A 19,513-nucleotide genomic window follows, 5' to 3' on the forward strand; every position below is an offset into this window, starting at 1 on the left:
TGTTAATATAAATATCTTTTTAAATTATATGAAAATTTTTTATTCTCCATGTAATCTAAATTTGTTAAATTCTTGTTATTTCTAAGAATAATTTTACAGAAAATATAACTTAGTTCCATTTGCAAATTTAAATCTTTTCAATACATTCACAATTTTTTTTTCAATATAAAGAAACGTTGAAAATATATAGAATTATATCTAAAAATATCTTCAAATAACTTATATATAATTATCAAGTAACTTATATATTAATTATTTACTATATAAAAGTATTTTTAATTTACAGTAATGCTATATAGATAGAATATACGTTTAATATTAAATATTTTAGCTTATGTTTTTTCAAAATTATATATAATTAAACAATTAAACATTTATAATTTTTAACACATTATATTCATTCTGTAGAAATACAAAAATTATCGACATATAAGAGAATTCTAATTACTGGAAAATTGAAATTTACATTTAAAATATATTAAAACCTAATATTATTTGAAATATTATTAATTTAAGACAGGATTTCTTATATATAAATTCATATATGTTATAAAGAAACAAATTCTAATAAGATTTGAAAATATAATAAATGTAATTTACTGCATAAATTATATTTCTTCTTCATAATGCAGAAAAATAAAAATAAAAATAATTGCATTTAATCTTTGGAGTGTTGACTACTAGAACTAGTCGAACGTGAGCGACGTTTAAATTTTGGTTGATTGTTAGAGTCTGAGGTATTATCACTTTTTCTTCGATTTTTATCATAACGAGATGAATTAATATCCGTATCATGGTTAGAATTAGAGTTATTTGTCTTTCTATAATCATTGCGTCTATCATAATATCTGTAATTATCTCTACCAGGTCTATTAATTCTATAAAAATCTCGTCTTCGAGGATAATAATTTCTTCTATTTCTTCTATCGCGACTATTTCTACGATCGTAATCTCTATCTCGAGATCTACGTCGATCTCGCGATCTAGATCGACCAGATCCCCGCCTTTTACTCCTATCTCGAGATTCTCGTCGTGAAGATCTATTACCATACGATCGATGTAAATCACGTTTCAATAACTTCTCATTTTTATGTTTTCCATCTATTTTGTCTTTTGTTATAGTATCATTAATATCTGAACTAGTATTTAAATTATCTTGTTCTTGATCTATATTTTTACTGCAACTTTTTTTTTCATCAGATTGATCGTTTTCTTTATTTTCCAATTCCTCAGATATATGCGCTTCGACATCAAATTTATCCACTATTTGATTATCTTCATCAGGATTTTCAGTAAACTTTTTAATTCTATCAGCTTCGCGTTTTTTCAATTCTTCTTCTTTTTTTAGGCGTTCTTTTTCTAACTTCTGCAATAAAGGTAAATATATAAAAATATAATTATGAATTAATTCTATTATATTTTTTTAAATATTGTAATATACCTGAAATTCATGCAATTTAATAGTACGATTTTGAGCTTGTTTCCAATGAGGTGGTGTAACACTTCTCGAACGACTACGTGATGGTGTATGATATCGCTGAAAATTTATTTATTATTTATATTATTATCTGATATCATATATAAAAAAAAAATTAAATTTTAAAAATAGAAAATATTTCATTACAAAATTTAATGTTTATTACATTAATATTTCATTAAAAATTTATTTAAAAATTCATACATACCATATGTTGTATATTGCACACAAATACTTACAAAAATTCCTCTTCCTTTAAATATGCGACCAGTTTTTCTATGTGATCGTACCCGATCTCTTCCATAATGTTGTCTAAATTCTTTTTGATTTGCATTATTAGTAGGTCCTGCTCTATATAAAAATTTATTCGCTGGTACTTCCGGAATTTCATCAGGATCGATTTTTGTAACCGAAACAAGAGGATGAGGTTTTCCAAGTTCATCTTCATTAGAATCATGAATTTCACCATCCTCCGATTTTGCTCTTTTTTTACTGTAATATATATAAATAAATAATATATATTTTTAAATTAATTTATACATTATAAATCTCAAATTTATTATACTTTTTTTTGGCCTTTTTTTTCTTTTTAGGTTTTTCAGCATATGAATCAGAATCAGATTCGGACGAACTGCTTTCCTTTGTTTCATGTTTCTTTGCTGTAAAAATAATTAATTAATATAACTAATGCAATTAATCAATTAAAATAATAAAACTAATTTTAACTATTCTAATAATTTTTTTAATTTATAAATAAATAAATAATATGTAAAATATACCTTTACTTTTGACTTTCAGTACAAGTTCTCCACAATTTACAACCTTCGCATCTTGTAACGGGCGAGACATACGATCTACTGGAAGTCCCTCAATATGTGTAACAATTTCCTGGCCAGACACTACTTCTCCAAAAACCACATGGACACTAGAAATTATATATAAATATAAAAAAAATTGCTCAAAAATAATTTTAATAATTAAAATATTACTTAAAATTACTTACTTGTCGAGGTGAGGCGCTGGTTGTGTTGTACTACAACAACAAAATATGATTAAGGGGATGAGAGATGAACAGAAAGAGCCAGCTTTCATTGGTCATTGTGTTGTAGTAGTGGTGTGCAGACCCTTCCCTCACGACTACACAGAAATATAGCTAAGTTATTCATTCCTTCAAAGATATTCTTATTTCTATACTTTTCAATATTCACTGGAAGTTTATGTGCTTCATATAAATCATTAAATACTGAACTATGATTACATCAAGAACTGATAATTAAATTTATTACTGAAATTAACAAACCCAAATACTCTTTATTTATTATACCACCTGCTATTTATTTGAAACATATTTGAAAATATATTAGCATGAAGAAATGTTAAAATGTGAAAATAAATATATATTAAATTCCTATTACCTTTACCTTTGAGGTTGTCAAAGTATACATCTGTCAGCAGAGAAAAATAATTTTGAGCCAGTAGAAATATTAAAAAATAAAATTTATACACAAAATGTTTTTAGAAGTATAAGTGTTAACCTTAGTAAGCTGATCATTTTTGTTAATAATGACATGCAAAATAAATATTTATTATAAAATAATATAATGCATTAATATTTTATAATTTTAAGATTCTACACATATCATTCTAATATATATACATACATATATATATATATATATATATCATTCTATTTTTCTTCTATTATGGATTTTATTAATTAATTTATGCTATCTTAAAATACATTTTTATATTATTTCATTAAAGTTTATATATTTATATTTTTTATGAATACTTACATAAAAAATTGTGAACCATTTGTATCTCTACCACGATTTGCCATTGATAATAAAAATGATTTATTATGTTTTAAAATAAAATTTTCGTCTGAAAAATATTATTACAAAAGTCACATTTATTTATATATGATAATAACAAATATATTTATAAAAATACCTGCAAATGTTCCACCATAAATTGATTCTCCTCCTGTCCCATTACCTACTGAAAAATCACCACCCTGAATCATAAAATCTTTAACTACTCTATGAAAAACAATTCCTTTATAATGTAATTGTTTGCCAGTTGTTTTTCCAAGTCCTTTTTCTCCAGTACATAGGGCACGAAAATTTTCACATGTTATTGGGCAAATATCTGCAAAGAGTTCAAATACTATGCGACCCATTGGGAGACCACCCACTTCTATATCAAAAAATACTCTGGGATTAACAGTAACCATGGTATCTTCTTTTATATTTTCCTGAAAATATTTAAAAAAAATTAAATTTATATTTTTTATAAATTTCATATATTTTTTATAAAACAATACAAATTATAATTTTTAATATATATATAATTAAATATTTCATAATTAAATAATCGAAAAGGAAATTAAAAATATTTCTGAAAATATTTATTAAATTTAAAAATAATATATATTAGTATGATTAAATATATTTATAAAAGAATATTGTTTTACCGTTATATTAAAAAATAAAAATATTGATGAAATTCAAAAACCGAAAATTCCGCAATAAGGTTAGATTTTTTTGCAAATTATACTTCTTTTATGTAATATACTACCTATTTTTTAAAATGTACGTAGTATTTTAATCATCTTCATACACATTGGACTAATGTTGTTACATCAATATTATTATATCAATAAAATTTCGCTAACGTAAGTATATAATTACTCATAAGCCTAACTACCGGTGCCATATTGTCGAATTCATACAAGTATTATTAATATTATACGTATGGCTGCCAACAAAATATATGTATTTTTTCCCTATATTATATATACGATTGATTTATCCCCGAATATATATTTATGTAATATTTTTTAACTAAATTTTATTCAATTGAAATTTATTTCTTTCTATCTTCAGATTGAATTTCTTATTGCACGTAAAGCGAAAACTAGGTCATAGTAGGTCGTATAATATTAATATTATGATTAGATAAATCAGGTAAATTATATATGATCTTGTAAATATTTCTAACCAATTTACACATATTGAAATATTTAAATATTAAATTTTCCTATTATTGAACATTGATTGAATTATATAGAAATAATGTATGAATGATAAAGCAATTTTTGATACCATTTAAATCCTTTAATAGGAAGGATGAAATAATCAGCTGATTTTGTAGTAAGTTAGAAAAAAGGTGAGAAAATCACAACCAACTTGTTCGTTCACACGCACAATAGTAAATGTTGGTATATGAAAAGTGATGTATGGTGAATACCATGAACAATTGTTTCACTAGGAAGATCGACAGTGCAGTATTCAATCAAATGGACCTATGATGCTAATAAGTTTGTAAATATTCAACTTTACACAAATTGTTATACTACTAATTTTTAATTAATCGTAATTGATTAAGTTATTTAAATTATTTCATAAGATAATTGGATATTTTTTAAACAGATTATAAAATTAGATTAGTTTGCAGCTTTTGAAACTTCATATATAAATGCTCTAATATTCATTTTAGTATTTTTATTTATTTTTAGCAATTATTTTAATATTTAAAATTTATTAATATATAATTTTTAGCCTAATTTTTATAATCTATAAAATATGTAGTTTTTTTAGGTTTTTTAAGTTAAACATCTAACCATGGCTATCTGCTATAAATGCAATATTGAAATATAAAGAATTAAATACAAATTAAACTTTTGTATTAAACCAATTGAAAATATATAAAGTAAATACTAAAATATTTTAAAATATAAAGTTTTTATATATATATATATATATATATCATACTATCAAAGATTAAAATAATTTAAATATATATAACATAAATATGATTTGCAGGTGCATGGACCACATAAAATTAAACAAATATAATGCAGTCTCAATTAGCAGCAACACCACGAAAATTACCAGTTTTTGTATTTCCACAAAATATCACTTTCTTTTTAGACGATCAATCTACTCATAAACAAGTTTTAACTTTATATAACCCATATGATTTTCCAATAAGATTTAAAGGTATGTATTATGAAAAAATTAATAGCTAAATAAAAATTTTAATATAATTTATTATAATTATAGTATTATGCACTGCACCAAATAAATATAAAGTTGTTGAACCAGAAGGAACAATAAATCCAAGATGTTGTATTGATATTGTTGTAAGACATACATCTCTTATATCTAGTAATTGTAATGTTGTTGATAAATTTAGAATACAAATGCAAGAACATCCATCGAAATTGGTAATTAAACATAATTTTAACATAAATAAAATTCATTGAAATAATATAATTTAATACTTTTGGAAAATTAACAGGCTATAGGAAAAAGAGATGTTGAAGCTAAATTACTTCCGGGAACAACAGAAACAACTGGAAGATCTACACCAGATCCTGAAATGTTTCAACAACTTCCAATAAATGAAAATAGACAGCAACAATCTTATGCTCTTATAGCTCAAAATAAAGCAATTGATAGTAAGTTTTAAACATCATTTATAATTATTAGTAAAAAAATATTGTATTTTATGAGATATCATAATAATATGATAGATTTATCTGAATGGCAAAATCATTATTTATAATTACAGAATACACATCAAAATCAATAAAGTTACAATATGATTTATTTCATGGAAATATTCAAAATAAGAATACAAAAATGTACCTGTCATCAGATATGAAGTATGCTATGGATAAAGGTTAATAAGTTAGTATTTAAAATTAGTTTTTGGATTTAAATACTATATAATATTTAATATCACTTAATTTGAAATCATATAGTACTTCATATTTTTAATGCCATTCAATTTCATTTATTATATATATTTTTATATATTTTTATATCATATGATAAAAATATTTAAATATATAATAAATATATTTTTATCATATTTTAATAATTAAAATTTATTTGCATAAGCAAAATATAAAATATCATTTTTAAGAATCATTTATTAAGAAGCAAATATAGTAAACAGTAACAAATAAATCATAAAAAAAGTAAAATATTTCAAATAAATAATTAGTAATTATTATATGTAAAATTTAAAATAATACATAAAATAAATTTAAATTTTAGGAGGAACAAATTATGTAGCACTAATTGCTGGAATCATTTGTATAGTTGGATTACTTTTACCTACAGAAGGAGAACAGAATAATAGAGTGCCTGATTATCTTCATCTCTCCATAAACTTTAAATTAATATTTTCATTTGTATTAGGTAAGTATATTATTTACATTTTATTTAAAAAAAAAACATATGAACAGAATCTTTTCATTTATTACAGGTATGGTCACAATTATTATTTTAAGGTTGTAATTTTTTGTCTTTATACATATAAAAAAACTTTATACAATGATTAGAATCATGAAATAAAAGCACAATTAATGATAGGTTTTTTTTTTGGCATTGAGCCTTTTTTTTGTTACTGAATATATTCTGATTCTAGTCTTAAATAATAAGCTGTCATTATATTGTGACTAAAAATATTTATTAAATCTTTTATTCTTTTAATGATGCTAAATATTCTTGTTCAAGTTTGTGCTTCATTGCCTTATGTATGCATAAAACAAATTTGTACATATATTCAAATTTTAACGAAAAATTATAGCCTTTTTACATATTTCAAATTAAAATATAAAAATATATTAATATTTATATCAAAATCTACATTTCGATTAAAGTGCTTTGTTTATAAAAGCATTATGTACAAAAACATCATTAATAATTAATAATTATGCACATATTCTTAAAAAATATGATTTCGTATAAAAATGTATAAATATCCTATGATGTATATCCTATGAATATCCCTAAAATGAGCTCCAAATCTAAAGTATTCTTAAATAAAAATATTTAACATATAAAATGATTGTTTATGGTGTTATAATATAATTATAATATGATCCAATTATCCAATTATATAGTAAAAAATCTAATTATGAATGTTTATCATATTTTGGAAATAAGATTATTTTTTTATTATTAACATATATTTATTATTTACATAAGTTACAATGGGATACTTGTGAATTAAATGTGTTATCCAATAAGATGACCATTTAAATTCTGTAGTTGTAAAATATTTTTCTCCTAAATATCTTCTCACAAGTATCAATTGGCTAGATATAGAAGTACACAAGTATTTATAAATATAAATCTTTTCTTTTATAATAATTTAATATAATTTACCTGAAAATCCATAAAGAATTCAAATCTTTGAGTTGACATCACAAAATTTTAGAGCCGATGAACATTTTTTAAACTTTCATTATGAGTTTTGTATTCCATTGAGGCACTTGCTGGAAGATGTAAAACTCTCCTTAATGTATCTCTAATACGTGCTGTTGTTGCATAATCAGATGCAGTCTTATTCCATACACATATTATATCCTCCTATTAAAATAATAAATATTTAGTAAAAGCTCTCTCTATATATATATACATATATATATGAATTATTACTTTAAAGAAATAAAAATTATCTTACTTGAAACCTTATAGATACAACAGCTCCACATATCTCTTCTCCAACCATAAATTGTTCTCCTAACATAGCTAATATAAGATTTTCCCAACATCTAGAAACTAAACCTTTTCTTAATCGTACTATCCATTTACCACCTTTTTGATTTGCCTCATCCTAAAAAAAAATAATTTACTATAGTAGAATTACTTAAAAAAAATATATTTAATCCAAAGGATATTAAAACATACTTCCCACATTGGTTTTATGCCAACTTTGAAAAGATGAAAATCTGTAGATGTTGTTAATTCTGATGGCCGGACTAAATGACTATAAAGACTCCAAAACTGCTCCACACTTGCAAACCTACCAACCAATTTTAAATTTTGGTCGTAACTTTGTATACTTGGTTGTTTACCAGGACTGCGTCGACTATACCATAATGCATATGCATATTGTAATTTGTGCTCATTTGGATTAATTTCTATAGGAGGCTATAATAAATATGTGCTATTTAATTGAAAATATTGATAAAATAATAAGAAAGCAATACTTTCTACATACTAGTGAATCTTTCTCAGTTTTTTGATTATCTTTTGACTGTGTTTCATCATCTCCATTGTCTTCATTAGCCTTTAACCTGCAAGTACTACTACAATTTACAACAAGATGAAAGTGTAAATTATTAAATTATTTTTAATTTTTCATGTAATTTTTATTTAAAAAGATTGTTACAAATTTTATTTATTTCATACTTTTAAATAGTAACATATGAGCATTGATTTTACACAGTCACATGCAAAAGAATAAGTTTGATTATTATTTAGTAATTATTTGAAATGTCAAAAATAAAAAATAAAAATAACAATCGAAAATTTAATATACAAAGATGTATATGATATGTATTTAAATTCTGACAAATGTCAAGACATACATATCACGTGTTTTGTTATTTGGAACTAGTAAGATAATACTTTGCATAAGCTAATAATTAACATATTAAATATATATAAAAAAGAAAGCACGTGTTGAATATTAAACAAGAGAGTATATCAGTGAATTTTGATTTCTATTCAAAACAAATCTAACCTCCATCTAGCCCATTCAAAAGGCACGATGAAATAAAATAAAACGCTAGTTTCACTTACGCTTCGAATTTATTCGACATGTTTCACGCTGCAATATGAATCTATTGATTAATTACTATGAATTATATACTTTAATAAATATAAATAAAAATAGAAAGACTTTTTAATTTCTGTTTCCTTTTCACACGTTCTCATGTGTATGTTTTTGATAAATTGTTGATCTCCTTCTCTATATTCTTTTTTGCCATTTTATCAGAAATTTTACATTTTGATGTTGGTCATACTAAAGGTAGATAAATAAATTAATAGCGGGATATATAAAATATTATACAAAAATGTTTCTAAAATATACAATTATATTTAATACAAAATGTTTTTTACAAAAATGATATCATTTTAGAAAAAAATCATCATATATCATATATCATTATCATATATCATGAATTTAAGAACAAAAATATGAATAATAATTTTTCATTCTTTTTAAACCAAAAGAAATCTAGATTATTAATATTAATCATTAATTTTATTCTCTGAAAATCTTAATTTCAGTCTTTTCATAATTTCTTCTCGTTGATACATAATTTCTTTATAGCATAATGGTGAAAATAGAATTGGACATTCATATTGTATAGTTTCGATACACTTCGTATCTGCAATTCCATCTCGGTCGAATCTAAATTGTGAAATAGATTCCACTGAAATGAAAATCAAAATTTAAAATAAAAATCATTTAAAATTTTGCATTTTATAATTTTGTAAAAAATTTGTTTTTTCCCAACAAAAATATCTACTCACAGCATCCAAATTTGGAAAAAAAACATGTTTGATGTTTCGAAGTAATCAAATAACCATTATTATCTTCACGTATAGCGTAATGTCCATATGCTGTATTTCGAATAATTGGTATATAACTTAAATGTTCAGTATATTTAACTGAATATTTCCAATGATCATAATTACCACTTTCCGCAATAATATTAAAATCTTCTCTGTAAATATTAATAAAAATAAAAAATAGAAAAGGAAAGAACAAAATAGCAATATATATAAAAGTCAAGCATTTATAATTTTACATACATTGTTGGATTTAATTTTTTCATGTTACTAAAATCTGCTACAAATTCCCATATATGTATAGGATTTGAATTTTTTATTATTCCTTCAAACAGTATATGATGCTTTTTTTTATATACAAAAAATATATAAAAAATCAAAAGTATTAAACTAGTATACAATACATTTCTGGTTTTCCATTTCATTGGATTGATACTCATTTCTAAATAAAATTTTGCTACATAATATTTATTTTATAAAATATTTTTTATATAAATAGAAGTAAAAATACATGTTTATTATATACTAATCTCAACACATGAAGTGAATAAAAAATCTCATGCTGCATATTTTTTTAAAAATCACAAAATAAAATATTCACTTACTTGTATCGAATATTTGAATTGAAAGAAAAGTAATTTTTTTTATTCTATATTATTTATATAGCAGACTAATTATAACAGATTTGTTATAATTTCAACAAATTATATATGTATATTTAATTATATTTTTTAATATAATACGAAATAATTTATATGTGATATTATAAACTTCCGCTGATTAGATAAAAAAGTAATATTGTGTTCGTATCAAAAAAAGAATGAACTATATATATATACTACTTTACATTTCGCTACGAAACGTTCCATTTCCCTCCGTTCTTTTAGCTTGAACTACGATACTATCCGTCATTTAAGTTTATACATATACAATCCCCACTACATTCTGGTTCTTTAGATCCATTTCTTCCTAAATTATGTACATATGTAAGTATACATTTCACAAGTAACTAACTATACAAAAATCACGTGACTAATGGCGCCAAATGAAGCATAACATTTTAAAATATATATAAAAAAAAATTATACAAATATATATATATATAAGAAATATAAGACTATTATATCTAATCTGTGTTATAGTTACAAATTATAAATTATCAGCGTTCGTTAATAATATAGTTTTTATAAAGAAACAAAAGTTTTTATAAAGAAAAATTGAAATTATCTCAGGAATTCATCATATACTTATAATTATATATTTTACAAGAAATAATACAAACTAACTGCAAATGCAGTTATATTTTTTGTAAGTAAAAATTTAATCAAGATGACATTCTTATTTTTAAATTTCTAAATTTATATATATAAAGTACACATTTTAATTTTATATTTTTTAATATAATATATAAATGTATATTTTTTAAGCATAAATAATGATATAAAAAATACTCTGATTTTTTTTTTGAAATTGTTTTATATCTATTTCAGAGAGATTAGTATTTATTATAACAAAGTCTTATAATATCAATATTTATCAATATTTTTTGTTGATAATTGAATATAAAAAATTTCAATATTTTTCAAAGAGAGGGTACTACTAATCAAAAACTATTAACAAATTCATTTTGCAGTCGATAACAATATGTGACAAGTTTCAGCACTTTTCAGAGATGACACTAGTTAAGTGTTAAAAAAAAAGGTAATGGTATTTTTATATGTATATATTTCATATATATTCTTGTATTGTATTTTATATAATATTTTTATAATCATAGAAATAAAATTTAATTATTTAAAAATTAATCGAAAAAACCAGAAATTATTTGTTGAATATCTATATATAATTATTGATTAAATAAATTTATAAATTTTAGGAGATAGTTATGTGCATACGTCAGAAAATAATCACATAATTGTACAAAAGTGTCGAAAACAGAAAATTATGGCATTTTTAAGCAGTACCTGTTTATCAATAAGTTTATGTACTCTGTTATTTTATACAACTATAGCTTTTAATAAATATTCCATAGAGGCAAATAAACCAAAATATGAAGATCCTTTACAATTTCCAACCTCTCTCCGTGAGTTAGATAAACCATTTCGCATGGCAAAGTTAAATATATTATGGATAAAAGCAAAAAATGTAAATATTAATATATTATAAAAATATATAAAATTATATATAAAAAAATTTATATAAATTATATAAAAAATATATAGAAATTAATTTTTTTATAGCGTTTGACAGATACAAAATTGCAATCAATATTTAGTGATCTGAAAATCCATGATAAAGAAGAAATTGCATATAAGCATTTTAAGTCTGATGGCAAAGACCCAAATGGTGAAGAAGAAGCACGATTAAGAAAAAAGCTAATTGGTAATTTGAAATATGAAAAACAATTTTAAAACATAATTTTATACAAAATATTATTTTTTTTTAAATATTTTTTTTTTTTATATTATTGAAGGAATTATGAGTACTTATGGATTATTAGAACACTTTGATGATACAGAAGATCCAGAATTACTGAAAAAACATAAAGCTTTGAATGATGGTAGCAATTATATTGCCAGAAATGTCTTCAAAGATAAAAGATTAGATAAATTATGGGTTAAAGCTGAAATGGCAGGTTTTACTCGTAAGTATTTTGCAAAATTACTTACATTTTTAATTTATATTTTTAATTGTTCTTAATAAATATAATCAATAGATGAAGAACTTCAAACTTTAAAGGAAGAATTTCAACATCACCAGGATAAAGTGGATGAATACATGAATCTTTTAAAAGATGTAGAAACTGGTGATTCAGAAATACATAAAAGTTAGTTATTTCATCATTAAATTATATAATAATATTATATAATAAATAATTTGAAATAAAATATAAGTTTTATATCTTTTATTTTACAGATAGTTTATATCATAAACCAGAAACTTGGAATGAAATAGAACAAGAAGAGGAAATATCCAATAATATTCCTGAAAAAAAGCTAGATTACTTAGAAAAAGCAACATTACTTAGGTACACATATATATACATACATAATTGAAGTTGATTTGTGTTTTAAAAACTTTTATTTATATAAAATTTCAGAGAAAAACATTTGGAACTTAGAAATGGATATGATCGATTGGATAGATTAACTGCAAAAGGACCAAATCATAAAGAATTCATAGAACCTAAAGTGCAAGGTTTATGGCGTATTGTATTAGAATCTCAATTCTCTCCAGAAGAACGAGCCTCATTAAAAGTTAATATACATATATATATAATTATAATTATATATATTAAATATATATAATATAATATATATAATATATAATATATATAATATAAATATAAATAATTATATTTTTGTTTGAAATATTGATATATTTGTTTGAATTTATTATTAATTAGGAAGAATTGTTACATTATGAAGGAAGATTGCTCAAATTGCGTCATTTACACACAGAAGCTGCTTTAGAAGCTGCACGACAAGGAAAACAGTATAATTTGGAGAATTCTACTATGGAACAACATATCAAAAAACATGCAAGGACTATTCAAAAACTTCATACAGATCTTGAAGCAAAAATTATGCAAAAACATTCTGAACTTTAATATAATTAATGCTTAATAAATTTGCACAAATATTATTTTTATAATAGTTTTAAAATTAAAAATATTTTTATTAGAAACATAATGAATACAAATATATGAGATTTATAAAGATAATATAATTTGAAAATTATATTATTTTATATTACATTTATATATTTTTAAGAAATGTATATATATATATATATATATATATATATATATATATAATATATATAATATATATATATATATAATAAGAGAATAATATATGAATAATTTTAGATTCATAATTTTACCATGTTTATAATATAAATAAAAATTATATATTATCTAATTCATACATTGAGCTCTTTTTTTTTTTTTTAATTTTTTGTTCTATTATCTATTGGTTAAACTTTAATTAATAATATGATAACATATCAATGTTCATGATGTATCAATGTTGCTATGGTAATTGTTTAGAATCAAATTTATTCCATTTATTCCATAAAAGAACAGTTGCATATGATATATCGAAGTTATATATTTTTTTAAGAATATATTGATTATTATTCAATGAAGTTTGAATAAATTAAATAATACAATGGCAACACCAATAAAAGATCGTGTTATTCCTGTTATGGATACTTTGGTTAAATATGACAATCCAGTCCTACTTACCACTTATCCAGAAAAGGTTTGATCTTTATTAATAAAATAATTGTATACATAATTAAAATTTTAACTTCTTATTAGTTATTATATTAAAGTACTTTTATTAAACAGGTAATAAAAGAAGTACCAAAAATTGGAGAAGTAGTTTGTAAAGTTGAAACCACTGTTCCTACTCTTGATACAAGACATGAAACTTCTGAAATTTTAAATAAAATTTTGCCACCTAAGCAATGGGAAGAAGATGGTCAAATTTGGACTCAACAAGTAAGATATTTTTGCGTTTATTAAATAATTTTATTAAATAATTATATATTATTATAATTATATTTATTAAATAATTTACTATGATTTTTAATAAATGCATTATTTTATATAAGGTGTCAAGTACACCAGCAACAAGATTAGATGTTATTAATTTACAAGAACATCTAGATATGAAATTGCAACAAAGACAAGCAAGAGAAACTGGTATTTGTCCAATACGTAGAGAGCTTTATACACAATGTTTTGGTAAAAATTTTTTTTATCAATAATTATTAATTTTAAATATCATTAAAATATCATTAAAATTAGAATTATGTAATAATATTATTTTGCAGATGAAGTAATACGTCAAGTTACGATAAATTGTGCAGAACGTGGATTACTTTTACTTAGAATTCGAGATGAACTTAAGATGACATTAGCCGCATTTCAAACTTTATACCAAAGTAGTATTGCTTTCGGTATGCGTAAAGCTCTTCAAGTATGTTATATTTTTTTAATGTAAAATGATATAAAGTTATAACATTAAAAAATGTTAAAACTTCAATAAAATTTTTGCAGGCTGAACAAGGAAAGGAAGATTTAATTGCTGCTGCAGATGAATTACAGTTACAGAAGATTGAATTAGAAAAAACAGTTGTTGAATTAAAACAGAAATTTGAACAAGCAGAAAGGAGAGCTGCTGAACTACGAGAAGCTGAAGAGAAAAAACATATGGAAGAAATACAATTTTTGAGAAAAACAAATCAACAACTAAAGGTAAATATTTACATATAATTTTCATATTTATTTCAGACAAATGTGAAAACTTCATTAATTGCATTATTTTTATTTCAGACGCAATTAGAGGGAATTATTGCACCAAAACGATAAAATAAATATAAATGATAAAATATATGATAATAAAAGGTATTTATCTTTATATATATTTTAATTTTATTTATTTTAATTCAATATAATAAAATCAATATAAAAAGATTAAAATATGTTATTTCTTTTCCTGTTTCATGATTATCTTTCATTTACATATATCATGTATTTATAAATTTATTGAACATTGTAAAAATTGTATAAATATTATATTAATAGAAAATAGATATAGTTTAGATAAATAAATATTTATGTTTTGATATGTTAACTTTATATAGTCTTACAAATATTAATTACATGAAATGTTTTTTATTTTATTTTTATATTAAATACATTTTACTTTACTTACATAAATTAAATTTATTATTTAATATAATCAAATATATTATCCTTATCAAAATATAAAATATACGTAATAGAACATAATATTTTCTTTTTATAATTATTTAAAATTATTATAAGACTGAATATAAAGTTTTAAAAAATCCATACACATTATTTCTATTATTTGATTTAACATCGATGTAAAGTACTTTTAAACATAAACTTCTAAACATAAGAGTTTCCAATTCATTTTTCATAAAAAATTATGTGACTTGATAATTTATATTAATATGTTATAAATAATATATATTAAAGAATGATAGTATACATTTTTTAAAAATTTATAAAGAATTTTATAAAATATTATTAAATAATATTATTAATAATATAATTATAAAACAATTCCAACTTTTATGTTATATATTTAAAAAAATATTTTTAAAAATTATAATATTTATAAATATATGATAAATATTGGCACTTTATAATTATATATAATTTTGAAAATGCCACATTAATTATATTACTTCATAATAAATATCAAATTTTTTTATAATTTTTATAAGACAAAAATGTTTTTTTTTTAGGTCAATTTTCTTAATAATTTAATAAATTGGTCCCGTACTCCTTTAATCGCACTTTACACCGCAGTTAATAGTAATGCTCAATTAATGCTTGCTTATATTACATTTTTAATTTTACATATATCTTAATATTAATAATATGGTCTGTTCATTAAATACTTTATATGATCTATATAAAATGATATTATTATATTTAAAATGATTTATCTTATTATTGTAATCTTGTATTGTATATCAAGAATAAAAAAAATATTAGATCTGAAATGAAAGTAATTAAATTATTATCATTTTTTATTTTTCAAATTTATATATTGCAATTTCAATTTAGACATTTTGAAATAAATGAGATTATAAATAACAAAGATTATAATTAATTTGTATTGTATCAAATAATATAAGTATTCATTCCTTTATTTTATTATATAAATAAATATTATAAAAATTTGTAAATGCAAATTATATTTTATTATAATTTCGTAATATATATTAAAAAATATTATTATTTACTAATTATTAAAGAAATAATATATATTTCATATATTTTGTTTCTTAGTAATTATTATTTTTATCTATATTTGTTATACATTGCCTTTTTTATAAATATTTAAATATTTAATTTTCTGCTTACGAAATTATATAATTCGTATGTATTGTAAATTAAAATATACTAATAAAAAATTTGATTGATACGTTATTTATAATTAAAATAAATACATTAAATGAAAACAAGCTTATAAATACATATAGAAAAAAATTTTAAACAAAAAATTTAATACTTATTCTTTCTTATATTAGTGGCAACTCTGATATTAAAATGAAATAAAAGAACTTTAAACAAATTTCTTTCTAAAGATGAAAATTAAAAAACAATTGATATTTAACAATTAATTTAAATATATATATATATATATATACTTTTAGTTTAGAATGAATCTTAAAATAAAACAGTTTTACATTACATATATATTAATTTACTTATTTCTAAAAAAAAAAAAAAAAAAAAAAATAAATAAAATACTTTATGAAGCACAATAACTATCTGTAATTCATGTCATTTTTCATTTTTAAACTAATTGATAACTTATTTTTAAATATATTATTCAAAATTAAGAATTATACATATACTATGATTCAATTAAATATTTATATTATTCGTTTTTATGATCAAAATACCGTTTTTGTATTTTTAAATTGAGAAATTGCTTATATTATATTATATTATATTAATTAAAATATAATATTTTTTAAATTAAAAACAAAACAAAAAATTACAAAAAGGAATGTGTATCATTTTATATAGAACAATGTAATATCAAATCACATCAACTTTTCATGCGAATGGATTTTAATAAATACATTTTATAAGATAGTTATAATCATTGATTGTAAAAATACTATTTTAATTTTATATCCTAATATTTTCAGCACTCAAATACTTTTTAACAATATTATAAAGAGTCAAATCTTATGAAACAATGTATAAAAAATAAAGAAATAGATTATTATTCGTTATTATGTTGCACCAGTCCAAGAAAATTATAATACACTAATGCTAATGCATTATTTTAAAATCAGTATGTTAATATCAGAAATATAGCACGATGTATAAAAAAAAATAATAATAAACGCAATTTTAATAATCTAATCAATTATCAATTAAATGAATATAAAATTATATATATGTATGCTTCAAAAATGCAGAGCACAATGAAGAACTTGTTTACATTATATGCACCGCTATAATAAAAATTCGAATTCTGAAATGTAAAAATATGTAGAATAATGTAGAATAATATTAGAACACACTTTCACAATTATGAAACAAAAAAAAAATTTCACAAATTTTTTTAAATATGTCTTTTTTCTTGCACCAAAATTTTTATTTTAGGTCAATGACGACCTTTCTTCGAACGTTTCCGTTTCTTTTTTTTTGAAACAAGAATAGTATTTGCACTTATTTTAGGTGCGGCACCTTCAGTGGCATTTGTAGATATAATTGTTTCATTTCTTTCTTGTAAAGTAGTTATAGTAGGAGGCTGTATAGTAATTTCTTCGCTTTCGCTTTCAGCATCACTTGCTCCTGTACCGGTAATACTTTCTATTTCATCTTCTGCATTACTTAATTCCAATGATATAATCTTTTCTCGTAGAGTTTCAACCTAATTACATAAATATATACATTTCACAAATGTTATAGTAGAATAAATAAATTTTTGCATTGATACGTTATTTATTAATTATTAATCAAATTATGAAAAATATACAATGCATAAATAAATATGTTATATGATAGAAACGAATTAAATATTATATTTTTACATTAGTAATAATTATATAATAATAATACCACCAAAAAGGAAAATACCTTTATACATGCCTAAATAAGTAATGGATAAGAAAAATCAATAGTAGCATTACCAATAATATGAGAAGAGTTTGTTAGTGATCAGTGGAAATAAAATCGATTGCTCAAGGTGGTGCAGGTTGTACTTCCATGGTCAGTGTTGGATTCTTGGAACAACAAACACAACCATTGAACTAGTGTTTCCACTAGATTTTGTGCGTTAAAGCAAAATAATTTTAAGAATAACATGCATGCATACATAGATAGATACACGCGCATTCATACAGAATTATTTTAAATTTATAACAAATATAATAAATTATAAATATATACATATCATATAAATAAATAAAATATAATATCAACCACATGTGTAGCTATATTATAAAAAATAAAATTTTATTTTTCTTTATTTAAACTTTAAATTAATTAATTTTTTTTAATTGTAATTCTAATTAATTAAAATATTAAAGTATTATAAAAGATCATGAGATTGTACAATTAAAGAATTTTGAATTTTTCTTTAAATCTTATTAGTTCTATTATACTATTATTTGTAAATATAAATAATTTAAAAATTAAACTCCATTCAAAACACATCTTTAATTCATGATGTGAATAAATAATATATTTGGTGCTTAAATTTTGTGCAAACTCTAGAATTTATAATACCTGTCGTTCAATGAGTTTCTCGACGTATTCGACTGTTCGCACACGTCGTTCACCCGTCACCTCATCCACGTATTCCTCAGTACGTCGAGTGACCTTCTCGTCCACTACTTTCTCAGATTCGCGTATCTCTTTAGGGGGACCCACTTTGCTACGTACAGCAAGTTTGGGAAAATCTGCACTAGACGGCCGTAACGTAGTGAACTATGATAGTAAGACAGACAAAGAAGGTACCACTGTAGTTAACATAACATTGTAAATATACGAACACTAAGTTAGAACTACAGGTAAGCAAAGAAGTAATTAGTAATATAATAACAAAATGCTGGTTAATTTGTTTTAAACACATTGTTA

The 19,513-nt window shown here is 21.8% G+C and overlaps 7 protein-coding genes across 23 annotated transcripts in view; 3 read left to right on the forward strand and 4 right to left on the reverse strand.

Moving 5' to 3' along the window:
- Window positions 1-649: 649 nt before the first annotated feature.
- On the reverse strand, window positions 650-7,833 carry LOC122710849 (peptidyl-prolyl cis-trans isomerase cyp11). 4 transcript variants are annotated; one of them, XM_043929004.1, is made up of 9 exons: window positions 7,663-7,833; window positions 3,431-3,734; window positions 3,274-3,361; window positions 2,481-2,510; window positions 2,257-2,402; window positions 2,043-2,136; window positions 1,717-1,969; window positions 1,442-1,537; window positions 650-1,366 (listed from the first exon to the last, which is right to left on the reverse strand). In XM_043929004.1, the coding sequence occupies exons 1-9, from the start codon at window positions 7,699-7,701 to the stop codon at window positions 659-661; spliced, it is 1,758 nt and encodes a 585-aa protein (XP_043784939.1). In that variant the 5' UTR covers window positions 7,702-7,833; the 3' UTR covers window positions 650-658. The 4 variants fall into 4 exon arrangements, with proteins under 4 accessions (XP_043784939.1, XP_043784940.1, XP_043784942.1 ...); XM_043929005.1 differs by lacking the exon at window positions 7,663-7,833 and adding an exon at window positions 4,585-4,722; XM_043929007.1 differs by lacking the exon at window positions 7,663-7,833 and adding an exon at window positions 4,058-4,174.
- On the forward strand, window positions 4,664-6,947 carry LOC122710850 (motile sperm domain-containing protein 1-like). Of its 5 annotated transcripts, none has more exons than XM_043929008.1 (8): window positions 4,664-4,803; window positions 5,080-5,191; window positions 5,305-5,481; window positions 5,545-5,708; window positions 5,783-5,942; window positions 6,056-6,166; window positions 6,547-6,690; window positions 6,758-6,947. In XM_043929008.1, exons 3-8 carry the CDS (start codon window positions 5,337-5,339, stop codon window positions 6,787-6,789), a joined length of 756 nt encoding a protein of 251 aa, XP_043784943.1. In that variant the 5' UTR covers window positions 4,664-4,803; window positions 5,080-5,191; window positions 5,305-5,336; the 3' UTR covers window positions 6,790-6,947. The 5 variants fall into 5 exon arrangements, with proteins under 5 accessions (XP_043784943.1, XP_043784946.1, XP_043784947.1 ...); XM_043929011.1 differs by having other exon boundaries at window positions 6,783-6,826; XM_043929010.1 differs by having other exon boundaries at window positions 4,677-4,803; window positions 5,071-5,191.
- Window positions 7,834-7,984: 151 nt separating the features above from the next.
- LOC122710852 (eukaryotic translation initiation factor 4E type 2-like) lies at window positions 7,985-9,226 on the reverse strand. 2 transcript variants are annotated; one of them, XM_043929014.1, is made up of 4 exons: window positions 9,085-9,226; window positions 8,501-8,588; window positions 8,195-8,430; window positions 7,985-8,113 (listed from the first exon to the last, which is right to left on the reverse strand). In XM_043929014.1, the coding sequence occupies exons 1-4, from the start codon at window positions 9,102-9,104 to the stop codon at window positions 8,080-8,082; spliced, it is 378 nt and encodes a 125-aa protein (XP_043784949.1). In that variant the 5' UTR covers window positions 9,105-9,226; the 3' UTR covers window positions 7,985-8,079. The 2 variants fall into 2 exon arrangements, with proteins under 2 accessions (XP_043784949.1, XP_043784948.1); XM_043929013.1 differs by having other exon boundaries at window positions 7,996-8,113; window positions 8,192-8,430.
- Window positions 9,227-9,514: 288 nt separating this feature from the next.
- On the reverse strand, window positions 9,515-10,846 carry LOC122710847. Of its 2 annotated transcripts, none has more exons than XM_043929000.1 (4): window positions 10,709-10,846; window positions 10,105-10,303; window positions 9,823-10,016; window positions 9,515-9,722 (listed from the first exon to the last, which is right to left on the reverse strand). In XM_043929000.1, the coding sequence occupies exons 2-4, from the start codon at window positions 10,299-10,301 to the stop codon at window positions 9,538-9,540; spliced, it is 576 nt and encodes a 191-aa protein (XP_043784935.1). In that variant the 5' UTR covers window positions 10,302-10,303; window positions 10,709-10,846; the 3' UTR covers window positions 9,515-9,537. The 2 variants fall into 2 exon arrangements, with proteins under 2 accessions (XP_043784935.1, XP_043784934.1); XM_043928999.1 differs by lacking the exon at window positions 10,709-10,846 and adding an exon at window positions 10,467-10,526.
- Window positions 10,847-11,387: 541 nt separating this feature from the next.
- On the forward strand, window positions 11,388-13,552 carry LOC122710840 (alpha-2-macroglobulin receptor-associated protein). 2 transcript variants are annotated; one of them, XM_043928992.1, is made up of 8 exons: window positions 11,388-11,562; window positions 11,738-12,006; window positions 12,102-12,243; window positions 12,335-12,505; window positions 12,578-12,688; window positions 12,778-12,889; window positions 12,962-13,118; window positions 13,268-13,552. In XM_043928992.1, exons 2-8 carry the CDS (start codon window positions 11,806-11,808, stop codon window positions 13,469-13,471), a joined length of 1,098 nt encoding a protein of 365 aa, XP_043784927.1. In that variant the 5' UTR covers window positions 11,388-11,562; window positions 11,738-11,805; the 3' UTR covers window positions 13,472-13,552. The 2 variants fall into 2 exon arrangements, with proteins under 2 accessions (XP_043784927.1, XP_043784926.1); XM_043928991.1 differs by lacking the exon at window positions 11,388-11,562 and having other exon boundaries at window positions 11,636-12,006.
- A 326-nt stretch (window positions 13,553-13,878) lies between these two features.
- LOC122710843 (33 kDa inner dynein arm light chain, axonemal) lies at window positions 13,879-15,254 on the forward strand. Its single transcript, XM_043928995.1, has 7 exons — window positions 13,879-13,900; window positions 13,986-14,126; window positions 14,216-14,368; window positions 14,482-14,614; window positions 14,704-14,849; window positions 14,930-15,127; window positions 15,206-15,254. The coding sequence occupies exons 2-7, from the start codon at window positions 14,034-14,036 to the stop codon at window positions 15,239-15,241; spliced, it is 759 nt and encodes a 252-aa protein (XP_043784930.1). The 5' UTR covers window positions 13,879-13,900; window positions 13,986-14,033; the 3' UTR covers window positions 15,242-15,254.
- Window positions 15,255-17,715: 2,461 nt separating this feature from the next.
- Window positions 17,716-19,513, reverse strand: part of LOC122710855 (protein lap4) — a 47,489-nt gene continuing 45,691 nt past the window's right edge. For 5 of the 7 annotated variants that reach the window (XM_043929019.1, XM_043929021.1, XM_043929023.1 and 2 more), the window contains 2 exons: window positions 19,163-19,363; window positions 17,716-18,305 (listed from right to left, as the gene is read on the reverse strand). In XM_043929019.1, coding sequence (XP_043784954.1) covers window positions 18,036-18,305; window positions 19,163-19,363 — 471 coding nt within the window. In that variant the 3' untranslated portion in view covers window positions 17,716-18,035. Of the gene's footprint in view, window positions 18,306-18,564; window positions 18,658-19,162; window positions 19,364-19,513 lie in introns of all 7 variants that reach the window. The other 2 variants (XR_006346003.1, XM_043929020.1) reach the window with 2 other exon arrangements.

The sequence above is a fragment of the Apis laboriosa genome, unplaced genomic scaffold, assembly GCF_014066325.1.
Source record: "Apis laboriosa isolate Shangri-la unplaced genomic scaffold, ASM1406632v1 scaffold158_cov153, whole genome shotgun sequence".
NCBI classification, from domain to species: domain Eukaryota; kingdom Metazoa; phylum Arthropoda; class Insecta; order Hymenoptera; family Apidae; genus Apis; species Apis laboriosa.

Coding starts and splice junctions, on each gene's coding strand:
- LOC122710850 (XM_043929008.1), top strand. CDS start 5,337: ATGCAGTCTCAATTAGCAGCAACACCACGAAAATTACCAGTTTTTGTA. Junction 5,482..5,544: donor TTTTCCAATAAGATTTAAAG/GTATGTATTATG, acceptor TTATAATTATAG/TATTATGCACTGCACCAAAT. Junction 5,943..6,055: donor TCAAAATAAAGCAATTGATA/GTAAGTTTTAAA, acceptor TTATAATTACAG/AATACACATCAAAATCAATA.
- LOC122710849 (XM_043929004.1), bottom strand. CDS start 7,701: ATGTCAACTCAAAGATTTGAATTCTTTATGGATTTTCAG. Junction 2,137..2,256: donor ACTGAAAGTCAAAAGTAAAG/GTATATTTTACA, acceptor TTATTTTTACAG/CAAAGAAACATGAAACAAAG. Junction 1,970..2,042: donor AAAAAAAAGGCCAAAAAAAA/GTATAATAAATT, acceptor TATATATTACAG/TAAAAAAAGAGCAAAATCGG.
- LOC122710852 (XM_043929013.1), bottom strand. CDS start 9,104: ATGTCGAATAAATTCGAAGC. Junction 8,589..9,084: donor ATGTCGAATAAATTCGAAGC/GTAAGTGAAACT, acceptor TGTAAATTGTAG/TAGTACTTGCAGGTTAAAGG. Junction 8,431..8,500: donor AAACTGAGAAAGATTCACTA/GTATGTAGAAAG, acceptor TATTTATTATAG/CCTCCTATAGAAATTAATCC.
- LOC122710847 (XM_043929000.1), bottom strand. CDS start 10,301: ATGAGTATCAATCCAATGAAATGGAAAACCAGAAATGTATTGTATACT. Junction 10,017..10,104: donor AAAAAATTAAATCCAACAAT/GTATGTAAAATT, acceptor TAATATTTACAG/AGAAGATTTTAATATTATTG. Junction 9,723..9,822: donor TTTTTCCAAATTTGGATGCT/GTGAGTAGATAT, acceptor TTTTCATTTCAG/TGGAATCTATTTCACAATTT.
- LOC122710840 (XM_043928992.1), top strand. CDS start 11,806: ATGGCATTTTTAAGCAGTACCTGTTTATCAATAAGTTTATGTACTCTG. Junction 12,506..12,577: donor TGAAATGGCAGGTTTTACTC/GTAAGTATTTTG, acceptor TATAATCAATAG/ATGAAGAACTTCAAACTTTA. Junction 12,890..12,961: donor GAAAAAGCAACATTACTTAG/GTACACATATAT, acceptor ATAAAATTTCAG/AGAAAAACATTTGGAACTTA.
- LOC122710843 (XM_043928995.1), top strand. CDS start 14,034: ATGGCAACACCAATAAAAGATCGTGTTATTCCTGTTATGGATACTTTG. Junction 14,127..14,215: donor TTACCACTTATCCAGAAAAG/GTTTGATCTTTA, acceptor TTTATTAAACAG/GTAATAAAAGAAGTACCAAA. Junction 15,128..15,205: donor AAACAAATCAACAACTAAAG/GTAAATATTTAC, acceptor TTTTTATTTCAG/ACGCAATTAGAGGGAATTAT.